Source organism: Pungitius pungitius, chromosome 18, assembly GCF_949316345.1.
Source record: "Pungitius pungitius chromosome 18, fPunPun2.1, whole genome shotgun sequence".
Taxonomy (NCBI): Eukaryota; Metazoa; Chordata; class Actinopteri; order Perciformes; family Gasterosteidae; genus Pungitius; species Pungitius pungitius.
This window is the reverse complement of record NC_084917.1, coordinates 3,130,243-3,149,402: the sequence shown is the minus strand read 5'-3', so window position 1 is coordinate 3,149,402 and position 19,160 is coordinate 3,130,243. Positions and strand designations below refer to the sequence as shown.

At 44.8% G+C, this 19,160-nt stretch overlaps 1 protein-coding gene across 1 annotated transcript; it reads left to right on the top strand.

The window, feature by feature from the left end:
* The first annotated feature begins 10,189 nt into the window (after window positions 1-10,189).
* Window positions 10,190-19,116, top strand: ppp1r26 (protein phosphatase 1, regulatory subunit 26). Its single transcript, XM_037484468.2, has 5 exons — window positions 10,190-10,401; window positions 13,223-16,427; window positions 18,105-18,219; window positions 18,404-18,477; window positions 18,568-19,116. Exons 2-5 carry the CDS (start codon window positions 13,288-13,290, stop codon window positions 18,608-18,610), a joined length of 3,372 nt encoding a protein of 1,123 aa, XP_037340365.2. The 5' UTR covers window positions 10,190-10,401; window positions 13,223-13,287; the 3' UTR covers window positions 18,611-19,116.
* Window positions 19,117-19,160: the final 44 nt, after the last annotated feature.

Below are 19,160 nucleotides of genomic sequence, written 5' to 3'. Positions count from 1 at the left end.
TGATTATTGGCACACTTAAAGGATCCTTAATGTAGCTTTAACATTCTGAACAAACAACAAAAAGCTATTTAAAATATAGTGGCGATATGTCTCCTTGGCCGAGAATTAAGTCACTCTTAGTTAGCGCTGTTAGCGCTGTTAGCAATGTTAGCACTGTTAGCGCTGTTAGCAATGGTAGCCCTGTTAGCGCTGAGCGTGTTGGTTCGGTTCCGTGGGTCAAGTCAGAGACTTTACTGCTCCAATGCATCATAAACAATTACTTATTTCTCAAAAAAACAAACGGCACGTTCTCATGCATCCCATCATGGAGATGATGGTGTTTTCCATGCTCTCTCTTAGATGAAGAGGTTCATTGATCTCTACAACATTCAACTTTAAATGACATAATTGTCATTTTAACATACATATTATAAATTTATTTGCTTGCCCCCTAAATTTGGATCCAGTGTCCCAGTCCAGCCTTAAGGTTACTGAACATATATTTGGAGATGTGAGAGGGTTAGTTTCTGAAGTCTCAGACAAAAATTAGGATGCAGAGGCCTGTTAGTTTTCTTGAAGGGGGCGTGCACAGTGCGTGCATGGTGATAACATGTCTTCGTGTATTAGAGCATTTTGAACCAACAGCATATTAAGCACATAAGGCTCTTTTTTGCTGTTGTTGGGGGGGGGGGGGGGATTGGGAGCATGCGCTCAAAAAGCTCTCCTGGGAAGTTCCCCTTTGTTCACGTTGCTGTTTGGACCCCTCCCAATAACACTGCCGGGCCTGTCTCCACACTACAGGGACCTCATAGTTTGATTAGATCCAAAATTGAACATAACGAGGCGAAAAGAATAACAACGTTTCCTATGAGTGGGTTTGAAACAGATCTTTACTGCCCCCCAATGGTGAAGATGTACAATCAGTCATTTACAATCAAACACTCACAGAGAGAAAGATACGATTTTATTTTTCTTTAATCCCTGGATATCATCAAATATTTGATCGGAATCGGAATATTCTCCAATGTGGTTTCTTTCTGTCTCAGGAAGTTGCTGTTTATACCACAGTAAAAGCGTTAATCCTTTTAGCTGAACAACATGCTTCAGTAGCCCACACCTCGAATACACACCCTCACATGTCAGCAGTTATCCCTCCGACTGGTTTAGTAAGAATTCTCTCCATCTCCTCCAACGTGTTCTTCACACTTCGGCTGAAAAAGTAGGCCACTGGAACATTACACTGTCTGTGAAAACCTTTAGGCACTACGGGGTTGTCTCCTAGCAACCAACAAAAAGGGTTGGCGGTGCAGCGAGAGGTGACATAAACCCCCCATCTAGCGATTCCATCTATACGGCGGAGCGCGTGTCCTTTTTTTATTATTAAAATGAACACTGGGCCGGGGCCCCGAAGGGCAGCCATTTGTCTCTCTTTAGTGTAACTGTGAGATCTCGCCAAAACAAAACAACAACAGGGGCTGAAGGGCTTTTTGTCCTAACTGTGATACAATTTTTGGGCTGATTTACAGCCGGAATCTATGCGCTTTTCACCTGAACCCAATCGGGCGTAATAGCTGATGTGATAAGCTTTTGTAATTTGAAGATAACGTTTATAAATCGATTGTCTCTGTTTTCATTCGGGTTGTATTTGCTCCGGGGGGGGAGATGCACCAGAGTTGGGCACTCGTGAAGAAATATTTTTACCTGCTACGGCAGCTGAATTTATATTTAATGCCTTCTGTAAGGGTCGGAAACAATGAAGGGTAAATCGTAAAATCATCGGGGGGGGGGAGCTTCTGACTGCCGGGGGGGGGGGGGGGGGGGGGGGGGGGGGGGGCTCTCGTCCCCGGAGCTCCAGCAAGGAGCCCAACGAGTTGCAAACGGTTCCAGAGTCCCGGTACTCTGTGGAGGTGAGTTTTAAATGTGGATCACTCTCCACATCCTGCATTAGCTGTGAGGGGATATTCTATATCCCGCCAGTCAGTTTAAATCCAGGGATCAATCAGTCAAAGCCTAACCTTCTCCTGTCATCTAATGCACCGGACTCCTTTTCTTCAGGGTATTGAGTTCAGACAGACAGGCAGTAGCTGTTGCCCTTGACAATAGAGCTCTGTGGATCATGGAGGCGGCAGAAACCTTCACGGTATGTTACCACAGTATTCGCACACTTCATCGGCTGATATCCAAATGCAACTGTGAGGCCCTGGTGAGTTTCTCTCGGCATCCGTCACTCAATTGTTTTGTTAATTCGGCCTTTGGCTTCATTGTTCCCCGCTTCCCCTGTTTGCACCTTTCGCTGCTCTAGCTCCCGTTTTCCAGCTTTTCACCTTAAGCAGGTCATCTTACTACTGAAGAGATGGCGCATGCAAGTCCCAAGGTATGAACTTGCGTGCGCCATAGACGTTCTTATTAGGATGGGAGGCAATTGTTTCAGGGCGCATTTGACCGTCCCGGTCTTGCAGAATAAACGAAGACTCTTTTCTCTCCGACTACTACTGTCACTGACAGTAACAGAGCCACAACCGACAGAGCAGCCGCCTCGATGAGGACAAATTCAGAACAAACCCTTCTTTTGGATCACGGCTCCGGGTGCACAAAAGAGTCCAAGCGTGAATCTATACTCTCAGAATGTGACTGTGTTTTAGACTACACCTCCACACCGGCTCTCCAGTAATCCCTGAGCACTCTCCCACCACACAGCAGAGTGAAAACACACACACACACACACACTTACTCCACCACTAGCCCCCGAGAGTGACAACCTTTCACTCCAATCCCTGTCCTGAACCCGGGGGGGGGGAGCCTTCCGGTTAAAAGTCACATCGACAAGGCAAACATTTTCTTGCCCGGCGCCAAGAGCTCAGCAGGATGTGTGGTCACTTCCCTTGAATCGGCTCATGTGGGATCTTTTGGGAGGGTTTCAGGCAGTAGTTTGAATCACAATATGTTGTATGGGCTCTGTATATTTCTATATTAGGTTGAGCGATGTGTTTGTTTTGGTATATTTTATAATGCTTTAGGCAATGTGAATACAACTGTGCAGTTCTCATTTTTCGGGTTCATGTTGATGAAAATATGGGGATTCTTTCATAACATAACTCCCCGCTTTTGAGCCACACAACGGGATTTTCCATCAAAAGAGACGTGCGTAGTGTGTCAATCAACACTGTGCTACACTGAGCCTTCGGTGGACAACAAAAGGGTTGAAAGTGATGTCATCCTCACTCGTGAGGAGGTTGGTTGTGGTCGTAAACCCCCAGATGAGGAGTTAGGAAAAGACAAAGAACCATCCCTTTAAGGTCCAGAAAATCTAAAACTTGATTTTTTACTTTAAGGGTGCCAATCATTAAATAATGTTCTCTCATACTAGCGGTATTACATAAACCAACGTCCGCTTCCATCCTCTCAACACGCGGTGACTGTCTCCATTTTAACGTCGACCCAAACACTAGAGACACATCGGCCTGGAAACGACCCAATTTCCACCCCAACACTGAACGAGGCTCGACGTGATGATTTTGCAGAGGTTTAAAGAGTGGAAGTCCGGGCTTTTTTAAAACGCCTCACTCCATAGAAACCAGTCGGGTATCAGTCAAAGAGTCGAGCAGACGCCGAGACGTCTGTTAACGTTTGACAGCTTGACTGCCGCATTGATCCCGCCCCTTTATTTCATTAGATAACAAATGGCTCTGTACCACATTTACACCGATGCACCAGCACCTCAAAGGCCTGTGAAGAGACAACGGGGTCTGGATGGTACAAACCTCCACTCCGCACTAGGATTAGTAAAATTCCACATTTTGCACTTCTTTTTGCAAATGTGGAAACAAAACAGAAATGTCTATTGGAACATAATTCATGGCTAACACAATACTGACGTACCAAAATCTTTTAACACTAAGTGCTTCCTTTTATTCACTTCATTCTTTGTGCGTGGAGCAGACGGGAGGGAAAGGAGGCCGTTCCATATCGAGCAAACGAATACAGTCGCCTTTTGTACTTTTCCACGTGAAACGTCCCCATTGCCCTGAGGCGATATTATTTTTTTGCTGAAATGCAGATTATCTACTCTAAACGCCATTCTACAACGGCAGAATGAATGATATGTGGAGACGCTCCCGAGTGCATCACTGCCACGCGAATTCCATGACAGGAACTCATCAAATCAGCATTCCCCTCCGGAGTGGAGGCGATAACGCCACACATTTCTCTCTCTCTCTCTCTCTCTCTCTCTCTCTCTCTCTCTCTCTCTCTCTCTCTCTCTTTGTATGGAATATTCCATTAATCAGAGAAAAAGGGGTTGAAGGACATCTGGGCTCAGCCAACCTGCTGAGAAAAATTTAATGGACTTTCTACACCAATCAATACCCCGCTGTGTTGGAGATGATAGAGAGTGGTTGGGGTTAGAAAAAAGAGTGTTTATGTGAAATGCATTATCCTCACAGGTCACCGTGCACTCTGCACCGTCTAACTTTAGCTATAAAGCACTGCAGGTGTGGTAAATGATCTCCTCCTGTCTGCGGGTGGCCTATAATAAAGCATATCCCTTATGCACCTATTGTACTTATACAAATGCCAGCTTGCGTCGCATTAAAACACGCCGTGAACTTGTAATAACAAATAAGCATGCGGCGAAAGCAGGGAAGCCAAACACAACAGGACGAACTGCTCGCGTTCACAGACGTGCTGACGAGCATTATTTCCCCTTTTAGTTGGACTCAGGAACAAATCCAACATGCCGTAAAGGCATTTGCAGTCGTTGGATAATAAGTTGTTGCCAAATACTACAGAAAGTTTAATTTCGTGAGGTGGCAACTCTGCCGTTGGGGCTCAAGTCTGCACCGTGGATTCTCAGGAGCATTCGAATCAGGAGGAGGCCAGAGATCCCTGAATCACCCTGCACGTCAAACCCGACAGGCAAAAACATTGAGACAAAACACATAAAAAAAGAGAACGAAGCGGGTGATAATAAGAGCTGCCAGCATGTAAATCGTTAAACAACATCGTGGGTTATGATTGAAGCTTTGGGAAAAACAGATCCTATATGGTCTTTAGGTATCTTTATTAATTATGAATATGCCTATACATAAATTAAATAATTGGCCACAGGGGTATCAAAGTGTTCTGATTGAATATGTATCACTTTTTGGATATTAAGATGCAACACACACTCACAGAGTTCCACACATCTGCAGAGTTAACTGGAGAAGCCCGAGTGTCTTTATCCAAGCTCCTTACAATTGTTCACTTTTCTCTGTTGAGCTATGGCCCTCCAATTCTGGAGTGGATGCAAATTCGAGAAAGCCGTCGTGATCGAGTTGGACGTCTCTGCTGTTCGCAAACAAGCCATATATGGCAACAATTATTCCTGCCGTATCTGCTTCGGCTTAAATATGCAACTCTTCATTTTGTTGTTTACAGAAATCACTGCTGGCCCACTGTTTGTGTGTGGGTGGACCTGCGTGTGTGCATATGTGTGTGCTGAGTGGGAGCGGGGGCACAGCTAGGGTCTTGGCTTTCTCTCTGAACATCATCTTTGCTGCGAAACCTCCGCTTTCCCTCCCTCCGCAGCGTCGGGCTCGAGCATACGTCGTTTTTTTGCATGTCACATATCACTATTGTACACTGTTTGTTGTTTGGGTGCACACGCCTCATCTCTCTCTCTCTCTCTCTCTCTCTCTCTCTCTCTCTCTCTCTCTCTCTCTCTCTCTGCCTTCTCTATGATTACGGCGTGGAGTGACAGGTTCACTAACGAGCTCGAGCAGCTACGTGCACCCTCTTCTGCAGAGAAATGCCCATTTGAACTCGCAGAGTGTCCCTCCCCTCCGGAACACCAGCGCCTGAACAAACACGAGACGTGTGCACGTTTGGTGTCTGACAGCCACATTAACAAAGAAGAATGGCCCCTCTGAGTGGCATCTCAAGCTCAGGATCCGTTTTTATTTTGGATAATAAACATCAGCCGTCATATCAGGTTATCAAGCTCCTTTGAGGAAATGATTCAGGATGAGAGCAGGAAGATTATATTATATTAGGGATGTATTTTACTACCTTTCTCAGGTTTGAACACCACAAATACTGCCAGGGGACGAAAAAAAAAGCTGAAGCACCACAGCAGATCTCTGCTGCCCCCTGAAGGATAAAATGCAATGATATTATCCGCCTGTCAACATGTTTTTTTAAAGGAGGTTATAATTAATATATAAGTTAATGAATATATAAAATAATGACTACAGATGCTCAACTATGCAGAACATTAACTGCATTTTTTTTTGGTTGCAAAATTGGCCAATTGTTGTTTAATGCAGAATATACAAATGATATATGACGTGGAGAAAAGGAGGACCCATTTTTTTATGTGTATGTTCACTTGCACCCGCATGCTTATTATTCTATTACATTTTATAATAATGTTTTATTTGTTTTTTGTCAATCCTTTTGACCTATCATCTTGATGCACGCATGTGCAGCATGTGTAAAATCAATTATTAAATGGTTCCTGTTTTCCCAGGACTACAGCGCCACCTGGTGGTAGACATTGCAGGGGCACGATGTATTTAAACTGTAACTGGTTTGGATGGACGTTGACTTGAACTGCTTCATTATTTGATCTGGACTTGACTTTCGAAGAGCTAGAGCCTAGATGAGAAAATCGATGGAACCTGTGTGTGTGTTTCTGGGTGCTTCGGGTGTTTCTCAGGGTGCTTCCCTCGTTTACTTCAAATGCGGTTGGCACAGTTTCTACTCTTCAAATTCCACCAAACGATTGGCTTTGATTTGGTCGAGCTTTCATGAGCACTCCCAAACGCTCTGGCCAATGAGCACACAAGAGTTGGTCAATTCGATGTAGTTCTACTTTTGCAACAAACACCCACCCAAGACTGAACTAATCTAATTACAATGCCAGTTTCAGAGCAGTTTGAATTACTCCGGATTAACGCCAATATATCTTTTAATCTGTGGCTCATCTGTGGTGAAATTGTTTTGAGTTCCACCATCTTCCTGTAAAATACGTGGTCCATTTTATCACATCAATATTCAGCTGATTTCCAACATCAGTTGCCAAAACATATTTGAGAGTTGCAAAGGATTGATAAAAAGGTTAAATGGTGTGAAATGAAATGCTCCCCGTGTTCTTCCTGTCCGATGCCTGTGTGAGCGGCGTTGCTGTCCGTGGTGCTGAACCTCGCTTGCCCTTCTGCAACTTTTGTGCCCCGCGTGGCCAAACTCCCCCCGTGCAGACTGCAAGTTTTGAGCAAAAACAAGCGGCAGGAGGAACACAGCCTGCTTTGTATTTCCGTCAGGATTTTTTGTTTCATCAGCAGATGAACCGACGTGGTCCTCTGCCTTCTGTGCCATTCAATTTTTTTTAGCTCATTTGCATGCAAGCGAAGACGCAGAAGGAACGAGGCAAAGTGCATTTCTAAGGTGTGAACCAACCAGTTTATTCTAGTGCTGCTTGTGCTCTCGCTGCCATGCAAATGGGGCCAACTTGTTCGGCCCCATTTGCATCGGAAGAGCTCAAATCAACTCATTTCTTGCAGTCCAAGGGCACAGAAGATCCCACAATCGAATGCATTCAGAACAGTGGAGTTACGGCGTGGTGCCGGCTGGACCTGCAAATACGGCCTGAGGGGACAGACTGATCAAAACACAATGGAAGCAAAATATCGACACCGCTAAGTGCCTCAAATGTATTTTTCCAAAACATGTTTTACACGTTGGAAGATCACGGAAGAGTCAGAATGATATTTTCCCATCTCAAAACGTGAATTCAGGGAGAAATGTACTTGAAGTCTCATCCATAAATATCTCTGAATGAAAGCAAGTGTTAGGGTGCAAGATGAGAACCATTAATAAAAACAGTAGTAGCGTTGTAAGTTTAGTATTACATTACGTGTCATTTAGCTCACGCTTTCATCAACTTACAATAAGTGCATTTCATTCACAAGGATACAAACCCAGAAGAAATGTCATCAAATAAGCCAATTTACAACTTGCTATAGATAAGAGCCATTATAAGTACAATTGAAGTGCTACAATTTGTTTAGTGTCTGAAGAGGTGTGTCTTTAGTCTTTAGATTCTCTGCGTATGATACCTCCATCTTAATAAAGTGGGAGCATAATTAAGTGGCACATAAACAAACAAAGGTTTAAACTGGCAGTTGAACTTTATATAATGTTTACAAAATACCAGATCGGTTTTCTGCACAGTATGATTAAACAAAACTGTCTGTCTGTTGATAATTCATAAGTTACATTTATTCCATTCTATTTTTAATCTCATTTTGCCGGCTCTTGACTTCAGGGTAATAGATTTAGGTGTTTGTTAAAGTGCCGGATGAAAAAGGCAGGAGCCCACTGAACGGGTCAAGGCTCGGGGTGAGGATGAGCAGAGGAGGTTCGAATGACGGATTGCAAAAAGATGAAATCCCACCTTGGAGAATTGCAGAAGTGGATCTGTGAATTGGGATCGTGTGGGTCATTGCACAGCATGAAAAAAGCCCCAGCGGGAGTGAGTCCATTTATAGAGAGACGATCTATGGGTTCAGTTACTGTTGTCATCAACAGTAAATCAGCCAAAAAAACGTTATTATCAATCATGTGTGTAAAAAAAAAAGTGGTTGTAAATTAAAACATGTAATGTTGACTGACTAAAAAGAATCCTCTGGGGCTTAAACAAATAATCTCCTATTTGGATAAGCAGTCGTTTCAATAATGTTTTCAAGGGAAAATGGTAAATAAATCCCAATAATTTGTTGGTGTCATTTTCTGCTTTTCATCGTCATAACTTACTTGAAACAGAGTGTTTTTGGACACTTGACTATCCAGTCTTGTGCTGTGAGAAGTTGCGATGCCTTTTGTTCCAGTATTTGGACATTTCATAGAAAACACGCTTAATCAATTATTCAAATGAATTGATAAAGGAAACAACAAAGGGTTGAATTGGAGTCAAATGGTAAAGTTCACTCCGCTGTGTGTGAGCAAACCCGAGGCCAAAGAGAGCAGGATGCTTACAGAGCAAAGAGACACACAGCCGGACACTTTGATGGATGAATTGCCTCTCGGGACGCGGTGTTGCTTTTTGGGACTTCGGAAAGAATCCCATCCAACTGTAACACACTGTACACAAATGGCAACAACCGTAAATCACAGAGGCTTCATAATAGGAGAAAGTGAAGAACATCTTCTTCTGTCTCCTGAATCAACAATAATTAATACCATTGGCTTTAAATTTACTTTTATTTCTCTATTCAATGTAACAATACAGTGCACAATACCGAAATAAAAAACTCTGAATAAGGAGCCCGGATTAGATGTGTAGTACCTGTGTCACAAATGTTGTCTTTGTTGGAACTAGTTTACAAGTGAAGATATTGCACCCAAACCAAGATTGAAGAAAGTAGTTTTAAATGATGAAAAGTTCTGTTTGAAATTACACTTTTTGTATGTCAAATCAAAGATAGTTTAACAAATAAGTCATTTTGTGAAGTATTTAAAGAGGTTTTCTGGTGGATGCTATCGCACACAACTCTTCAGAATGAATGTTACTCAAAGTCAAATTAGGGAATCTATTAAAGACAGAAAAATGTTTTAAAATATACATTTTGAATAAATACATTTGTACGACTAACAGATGTGTAACTAGGTTTAAGTTCATCTAAGTGTATTTAGCTTTTCTAAACCTCACTAATATCCATTTAGAATAGGTCGCGGGGGGCAAACAGTAACTAAATGAAAACAATATATCTAATATTGTGGATATTTAAAAGTTTGCATTAAATTGAATGTTAAAATTGTTTGGATGGATCACCCCTGCTAGAAAAACCAGCATAGACCAGCAAGACTGGTGACCAGCATGACCAGCAAAACAGATATTGGCCTGATTTATGAGCATAAAACAGATATTACAATAATAAACTACATTTGTGTGCTGGTGAATGGGATTGTATTGTCGAAACAGTTGAAATATGTTACCTATTACATTAAACCACTCCAACAGGGGAAATGAAACGTTCTAATAACGAGACCTTTACTATAAAAAGTAGTTCCGTACTCAGTTGCTCGTTATTAATGCAGAATTAACTACAAAATTAACACTTTTTTTATTTTTGTTTTTTTTGTAATGTAAAAATACGAAAATATAACCGTGCACATGAGGGGAAAAGAAAAGAAAAGAAAGAAATAGTGTCTTATTTGGAAGTGTCCGCGCCCGGCTGGGCCGCAGGGGTTGGACTTTGGGTTTGAGGAAGCCCGCCGGCCCGCCCGGCGTCGGGGAGCGGCAGAGAGAGAGGGGGGAAACTCGTCGGGCTGCAGGACACCGACGCTGCCTCCTCCGCGACGGCTCCCCTCGCGGTCCCGATTCACCGCCGCCACCGGCGCGCTCTCACCTCCGCGGAGCTGCTTTTCGTGTCATATTTCAGGGTGAGTTCAAAACTTGTGCTTGGTTGTGGTTGTTGTTTTTGTTGTTGTGTAGGTGTGTGTTTCCCCCCCCCCCGTGTGTGTTGTAGGAAAAACGGCCGAGGCCAGGAGGGTGAAGCCGTGGCTCAATACAAAGCCTTTCTTCGCCGGGGAAAATGCCGGGGCTGCAGCAGCCGACAGGCCCGCTTGTGTCTTTCAAGTCACCCGACTGCTAGCAACGGTTATCCCCTCTTCCCTCCCCCCTCGAACTCCGCCGTGTTCCGAATGTTAACCGTGCTATTTCGCGCCGGGGCGTCTTGGCGACGTTTACTTACGTTAGCAACCGAACATCGAGTTTTTTTTTTTTTTTTTTTTCTGACAACCGTGGCCGGAACCCAGAAACATGGTTGCTTAGCGGTGTCTCCTAGCGCCGCACGCCGGCCAGCGATGCAGTCCGCGCCGCTAGAGGGTTACGGGGACTACCGGGGTTTCTCGCTTGCAACCAGGAAAGCGTCTGGGGGGGAGAGGGAGGAGGAGGTTGAGGTGGAGGGGGAAGGAATACGAGCGACAACACGGTCGTTTATGTAATACATACAATACGACCCTAATGTTGGCAGGTCAGGTGAAACTTTATTCGCACATAATGTGTCAAACTAAGTTGGCTCACGACGACGTTGTGAGAACGTTGTTTTTTGCACGTTTTATGTGCTTTTCGGCGGGGTTTTTTCTCCCCCTTTCAGCTGGGCGTCGTTCGTTAACCATCCTGGTTCCCCGTAGTTAGTCGCACTTTATTTTTTTATTTTTTTTTAAACAATTTAACAAAGGTTCACTCTCAATGGGGACAGGGGTGGGGGCGGGGGACGGTGGGCATTTAGACATGTCGACTCTCGGTGTCTGAATTCCTCGTCCTGCGGGTGGCTGCGTAGCGAGCTGGCGGCGGAGGATTCGCGTTTCCATTTGAGGTACGATGGCAGAAGCCGCCGCACGGCGACTCTCACCCCCCCCCCCCGCCGGCTTAATGTCCGTCTGCGCGCGTCGTTCGCAGGAAGGTGAACCCGGCTGCGAACGTCGCACCGGTTACCGCTGGACCGGTTCCGCCGGGGTCTTTCGGTTCAGGTGCGACGTTGCCGCTCCGTCTGAGCCTCGCAGGGACCCGTAGCTCTCTGACTGTTGCGCGAGAAGGACGCGATAAAGCTTTTTTTTATATTATTAATAACGTGTCCGTCCTCCTGCATAAGGCGCGTTTTTACTTTCAAGTATCACTTCATTTTAATTTTGGTTTAGCATTTGACGTTAAATACTCGTTTTTTTTGTGTCACACCAGTGACGGTGGTCTAGCAAGTGAGAACTTTCTATATGTCCATCAATGAGAGCTTAAAAAGCAGAGAGGAGACAGAGATGATGCTAATATGACAAATACCAGTTGGCTAAACATGGTAATTTAACAAATTTCATTAGAAAGAATTAGTACAGTAGCAGTTAGACTGTCACTGACATTCTGTGTTCCCCTTAACTAACAGAAGGATTACCTACAATAACATGTAACATCAGTTATTATAGCTACTGCTATAATATCTAGTCATTTAAAAATATGTGGGTCGTTTGGCCACCTAAAAGTCAGCATATACAGAGTGTGTTTCATGTTGATTTTGTCAATTTTTTAAAAAATGGTGTCATTTGAGTGTGAATGGTGACCACACGATTATTACCCAAGCTCTACCTGAGTTGTCTGCTTCAAGCATTCTGCGCACGTTTTTACACGTTCCACTTCGTGCCCCAGTCAAATCTTAAAATTGGAAAACAGAAAACACAGAGGGGAGAGTATTCTGTGATCCTGTGAGTAAACTCCTCATGATTTGAAAGAGGAAGGGAAAGCTGCTTTATTTTTATTCCTTGTGCTTATTTGAATATGACCACTGCTGCATTACTGCACACTGTGGGGTTCTAACGTTGCAGGCTTTTGATTGATTGATCACTTTTTACTTAATCTAAACCCCTGTCTTGTAGAGGGGGGGTCAAAATAAACTTCAATGAAATATTTAAGTTATAAGATGGAACCAATCCGTTATATTTGCCCCAGAGCCCACTTGATCTGGCGAAGGGGAGCCCTGCGTATTTTAACAATTTCCTACGTTTTTATAGCCAAAAGACTCTGGGATATTTCCCATAATCCATCAGAGCTGTAATGAAATCCATTAGTTCCCTCAGTGGGACACAATGTACCTGAACACGATCTATAGGTCTTTCGAGCATCACTGATTCCAACTCTTGGTCCTGTTCCATTTAGTTGAGGAAATACTTTTATGCACTTGACTGAGCCCACAATTACTGACGTATAATTATGCAAGCTATTTGGCCAAGGGACCAAAACTGGACTGAGGGGCTGACTGACTTTACTGTGAGCATCGTACATGCTGCACACACACAGTCTCTCAAATATTCCTCAAATCACATTCAAATACACACTTATTTCAGATTAATTTCAAAACCATGCAGCACCATATTGTTTTAACTTCATAATGACACTACAACAATACCGCCTTTTAGTAAAATACTGCAAAATGGTCACATTGACTTATCCAGTAAATTATTTATTTACACTTCTGAATGTTCAGGGTGTGTAGCTGCTGGCAAGAATATGTATTCTGACCGGGTGTCTCCATCAGTATTGTCTACCCCGAGAGTGTACTCATTTTTAGAAATTGGAATATAATCCAACATGTGGACACAGAGTGAATAATAATGTTTTGATTATTAATGATTTTTACATCATTCCCACAGAAACTCTGCACTTGGGTGGTTGCACTTTCCTGTGCCTGATTCTCTCTTTCTGTTTACTTGTCAGATCGAACAATGTGATCGGAGGCAGCTGCACTCCAACGGTCCAGGACCTCACCTCCCTTCATTAGAATGTACTTGATGAATGTACCTCCTGTGGCAACTACGCAAACCAAATGGAGAACATGTGGCCCACCTGGAGGCTATAGCCTTCCAATCTGCTTCAATGACTCTGACACCGAGTTGTCCACCAGAGGCACACCTATCTCAGATAAGGTCCAAATGATCATAGAGAGCCTTAGGAGCACCCAGTCCTCACTCGAGATGGGCGACGAGATGGAGGAAAATGTGCCACCAGGGCGTGAAGGTCATCCCCAAGTCTGCAAGGTCGCGGGGGCTTCTTACGTGGGCCCCAATTCCAAAACCAAAGGTTCCACAGAAAACCAAGTCTCAGATTTTACTGCCCCTATCGACCACGCCAGCAGCGACTCTGACAGCGATGATTCCGTGGACAGAGGTATTGAGGAGGCCATATTGGAATACCTGAAGGAAAAGGATGGTCACAAACGCAAGGCGGAACCATGCTTGGCCTATCTCCAATCATCTAAAATGTCCAGGAAAAGCCCATCCGCTGTTGAGGACTCCAAGCAGTTCTCGGACAGCGATGCGTTTTTGGTTGCCAGTAGCCAGCTTCCGAAAAGTATTGGAGCTGATACTTCACCAGCATCAGCTGTTGTACCTATGAAGAAGTATATCAAAAACAGGGCCGTCCTAAATGAAAACGCACTTGAGAAATTGGATTCGAGTACAAGCACGACTAACAAACGTTTAGCCTCGGCCAAGGAGGCAACGAGTCACCTCTCTCAAACATTCGGCCTCTTCTGCAAAGCAAAGTGCCCAGTCACGGCAGACGAAGAGTCAAATGATTCCAGTAGTGATGACGGCATCGAGGAAGCCATTCAGAGGTACCAGCTGGAGAAAAAAGCGCAGCAGCACATAACGGAAACCTTCGATCCCCGCGCGTTCCAAGAGGACTCCGACTCCACCAGCGACGACGGGATCGAGGAGGCCATTCGCTCCTACCAGCTCGAGCAACTCACGGAGAAGAGTGTCCTGAAGCCGTTCGTACACAAGCCACAGCCATTTGCTACGTCGTTGATACGTGCTGTTGCAAGCACGCGCACGGAAAGCATCAAGAAACACAAACTGAGAAAGAAAAAGACCAGAGCAGAGAGGGAAGCCAGATCGGTTCAACCTCCACCGGTTTTTATACCCAAGAGCACCATTTCAGAAGGGAACAGATTGCTTTTGTTTAAAGGGGACGGCTTCGAGGAGCACTCGCCCCTCGCCCCTCCGAAGGCTACCACAACTGCGGAGCTCCTGTGTGCCGAGGCGATACTGGACATTTCAAAAACGGTCATGCCCGAGGTCTTCCACCATAGCGTCGGCCTGAGCAGTTGCACCCCTACCGAATCCTCCTTGCAATCTTCACCCCCGGAACACTGCCCGGATGAAGAAAGTGATGCCACTTCCATTGATAGCGAAGATGGGATAGAGCTAGAAATCAGGAAATTCCTCGAGCAGAAGGCCCAGATGCACAAACAGCTGCCCAGAGCTGCGCCTCAAGAGCCTCGGCCTGTACGTCAACCGGAGAGAGCGAAAGCCGCGGTCCAAAAGAGACCTTCAAGACGAAAACACAAAGAGGAAAACTGCAGTGTTTCCATCACGTCAGGGATGGGGAACAGTGTCAGAGAAGCGTCCCCCAAACCGTCACCCGAGCACAGACAGGAATTCATCCCACTGTTGTTCACCCAGGGCAGTCAAACCCACTCAGCAGCTCGACGGTTCAAGGCGGAGCAAGGCGGTGGGGACAAAAGCAGCTCACTTGACAGCGATGAGGACTTGGACACCGCCATCAAAGACCTGCTCAAAACAAAAAAGAAGTCAAAGAAAAAAACAAGAGACCTGAAGCGAAAATCAAGGATGGGTCCCAAGGGCGAAGAGCCACAGGTGGGAAATCCTTCCAAAAAGTTAAAAGCGACGCCCATTTCCAATCGCAAAAAATTAGAAAAGAGTAAGATTGACATGAAAGACAAGACCGTGTTGAGTAAAAAGCGCATTTTACAACATCAAGGCCCCAATCAGAGTAAAGAGCTTGATGAACTACATGAAAGGGAACCTGCAGTGGGGGGTCGAGACGCCCCGTCGCCACACAACACTCCGGCTCTTGAGACGAAGCAAGACAGCAGCAGCTCAGAAGACAGCGACGATAGCATCGAGGAAGAGATCCAAAGGTTCCTCGCCGAAAAGGCCAAAGGCTCCACCGCGGAGAAAGGTAGAGACGCGTCGAGGAACGGAACCGCCCCGGTTCCTACAGCACTTCTGGATGAAGACATCAAGCAGGAAAATCAGCAGGCTGAGATTCCTCCCTCAGGACAATCTCCCGCGAGGAGCCGTCTTCTCCCGACTGCGCTCGGCTCTCCGCCGGAGGTCGCCGCCTCCTCCCAGACCTGCAGCCCCAGTCTCTTGGAACCGGCGGGCTGGGTCGCTCGGCGCGAGCAGTGGAGGCCGAGCTCCGGGCGAGGGGACGGCCAGGGCGCCGCCCCCGAGGTCGAGAGGGTCCGGCCGTGCGCGAGTCCCAACGTGGCGGAGGCGATCAAGTGGCGCCACAGCCTCGGGCTCCCGGGGCTCCCCCCCGCCGCCGCCGCTGACGCCAGGACTGCCAGTCGAACGCCGTTCCATATCACTTCCGCAAAACTCCGCGAGACTGCTCCAGCGGCGCAACACAGCGGGGGGCTCAGATCACAGGCACCGGTGAGCGCTTGGACCGCCGCGAAGACCAGCAGGGCGCCTTTCCCCTGCTCTGCAGGGACCAACGTACATGCCAAGATCAGGGCCCCTGTCTTGGATCGACTGTCCAGTGCCAGGCAGCATCCGAGGACGCCCTTTGCAAGTGGCGTCGCGCCGGGCCACGGTTTACAGCGCCCCGTGGAAGGGGAGAGGGAGAGCATGGTGCACATGTCTAAGGACGAGAGTGTGTTTGTCGAACTGGAGTCCAACAGGACCAACCACGTCCAGGTTCGAGGCAGGGAGAGGGTCGAGGGAAAGGAGAGGCCGAGCGCGCCGAGTGAGATAAAGAGAGAAAAAGAGGAGAGCGTGGAGATAGACGTTACACCGGCGCACCTAGAGAGAACAGACGAGTTCGTAGATGAGGCAGAATGCGAGTCAGGCAGCAGGAGCGGTCACGAGAAGAAGCAGGGCTTTCCCACGTTGTAAGTATCTTCTAAGGCCTCTGAGTCCCATAGCGCCAAAAGCCAGTATTTTTACGAGTTCATTTCCGTAATACTCATGGATTTAATGTAGGTTATGATCGAGCTCATTCATCTACAGGCTCCGAGGGAATGTTTGTTGATACAATGAGACATTTTAAATGTGTTTGTACATTTATACGGAAATGTAACACAATCGCAACATCATGACAGCCTTTTTTTGTGCTCTGAGATTAATTCCTATCATCATGATACCTTTTGAAAGGCAATACAGACTGCAAGACAGATACCACTATCAAAATGCTGACTTGCAGTTAATTTCAGAAAACTATATCCTTTTACATATCTTTCAGGTTTAATGTAAAAAAAAATGGCAGAGAAAATAAGATCTCAATATGACAAAATACAAATTCAAGGTTGACTCAAATGCTTAGGATTCCTATGTATTGTTTTAATTTTGCAGAGGGGCAACACAAGCTTTCAAGGTTTCACTAAAATACCAGATATTATGACATATCTTACCCATTTTACCTGTGATATATGGGTTTACATTAAGTCCTCCTGTGTGCAATGGTTTAAAATGTGTCCACCAACCAGAAAGCAAAACGTGTAGTAAATGATTAGATCCTTTCTACTTCTGCTGTACAGTAAATCAAAAATATTCGCGGAATGCAGCGAGAGAGCTAAAATGTCATTATTACATTTTCTATAACATGCATTTGCATATATGAAAATCAATGCCGGTATTCCTGAACACTCATTTGTTGAATTTGTAATTTTTTTAAATACCAGTCGATGCCATCTTAACACTTTTAACCTCTCTGCTTCCTGCCCAAACTCATCCCAGCCAACCGTTTATATTCTGACTGTTTAAAATATGTCTTCCCCCCCCCCCCCACCACCCCAACACGTGTCTTCATTTCATTGCCCCACGCTGCTAAAGCCCCAAATTCTGAGTTCTTCTAATAATTTGTGATGCTCTCGCCTCAGCCACAGATTGAGGGAGTTCTTTCTAAAAGAGCGATCTCAGGGCAGCATTTGGTTCTGTTGTGTTTCCTTCCCAGACTACCATGCGGTCCCAATATCATCATTCTTTCTAAGGTTTGTTTTTGTCAGACACCGTGCTCTTGGTTACAGATGGGAGGTTGGAGCTCAGTTGTTGATGGAAGCCACTATAACAGACTTCTCATCCCTATGACTCAAGTGTTGTTCTGGATTCCACAGAAACCACGTAGTTACTACTCTCTGTCTTGCTAAACTTTATATGTAGTGTGTTCATTTTATTTGTCATGTTGAAGTTTTCTGCAATTTTCCTATTTAGGGAAAAAAGGCTATTTATTTTTGTTTATCGAGAAAACAAAAGGTTACTGAACATGCTGTGCATTGCCAGGTTTTGTAAATATTTTTTAAGAAGTGTTTCTTTTTTCTTTTACTCTTTCAGAAGAAAAAAAATCAAACAAAAACTTTTGCCGTGTCTTTTAAGCGCATCTGTGTAATAAAGAGTGGAATCCGAGAGAGAGTTGGTCTGCCTAACCCTCATTAATTATGTATAATAAGAATGCTTATAGCAACACAAGCTTAATGTATAAGCTGCGTCCGCTAGCTTTGGGATGGCTTTTTTAGAGCACTAAGTCATCACTGCGAGTTGGTCTGACTTGTGTCCTGCTTTGCCTTGCCCAGGTCCTTGTCCAGTGCTATTGACCCGGGCTTCACCTTCAGACCTTGCATAGCTCTTACCACAGAGGAGAGAAGCAGGATGTACAGCAGGAGTTACCAGGCTGAGAGATACAAGAAGGTACCGCTAGAGACAAGGCTCGGGTGCCGTTCACCACAGTATTTGTATCCATTCATAAAGAAATAAGATACTCAACAGCCCCACCAATGAAGAGGAGTTTGGGTCTTTTCTTTCCCATCTGGCTAGTTGTAAAAAGTTGTCCGTATTCAGAGAGTGAGAAACTTGTGTGCCACGATGCTTGCAGGTGGTTCCTTCTCCGGTGAAGAGCAAGGCTTTGCAACACGTCAAAAGAAGGCTTCAGTTCATCCCAGTGAGCAGGTGCGTGTGTGTGTGCGTGTGTGTGAATGTGTAGTCGGTCTCCACATTGAGTGGTGTCCTGAATCTCATCTCAAGTCTTTTTTTTTTCAGGAAAAATGAAGCTGGTGCACCACCCTGCACCATAACCAAATAAAACGTAATTCTGAATTTGAAATAGGTATGCAGATGATGTTGGATATTCCAGTGTTTAGGTTGTTGGCTATTTTAATGTATTTTAAGTTTTCACTTCATCAAAGAGCAGATGTTTGTTTATGTTGGCTTAGCGCTTAGATTTGATGTTGCCTATTTTTGTTCTACTTTAATTCTTTCATTTTTAAATGGCTCTTTTGAGCTGCATTTTGTAATGTTGCAGGTTCGATATTAAAGTGTTTGTTTAACATATCTTAAATTAAAGTTTGCTTGTTAATATAGCAAATAAAGGGCTTTTATTAGTTGCAACAAAAATATTCAGATTTCACGTGTTTATGTTGCTACTGAGTGAACGGGTATTTGTCAGCTGCTATTTTAGAAATATCATTGGTGTGTTATGAACCACATGGATACCAATAATTATTTACTCCAGCTTTTCTTTTCGGCGGAATGTTGTTGTGTGTGTATGTTCTTTCAATCTTTTTATACACTACGCATGTCACGAAAACGTGTTTTGTGTGTTTTCTTTAAATAAAGTTGTGAAATTAAAAATA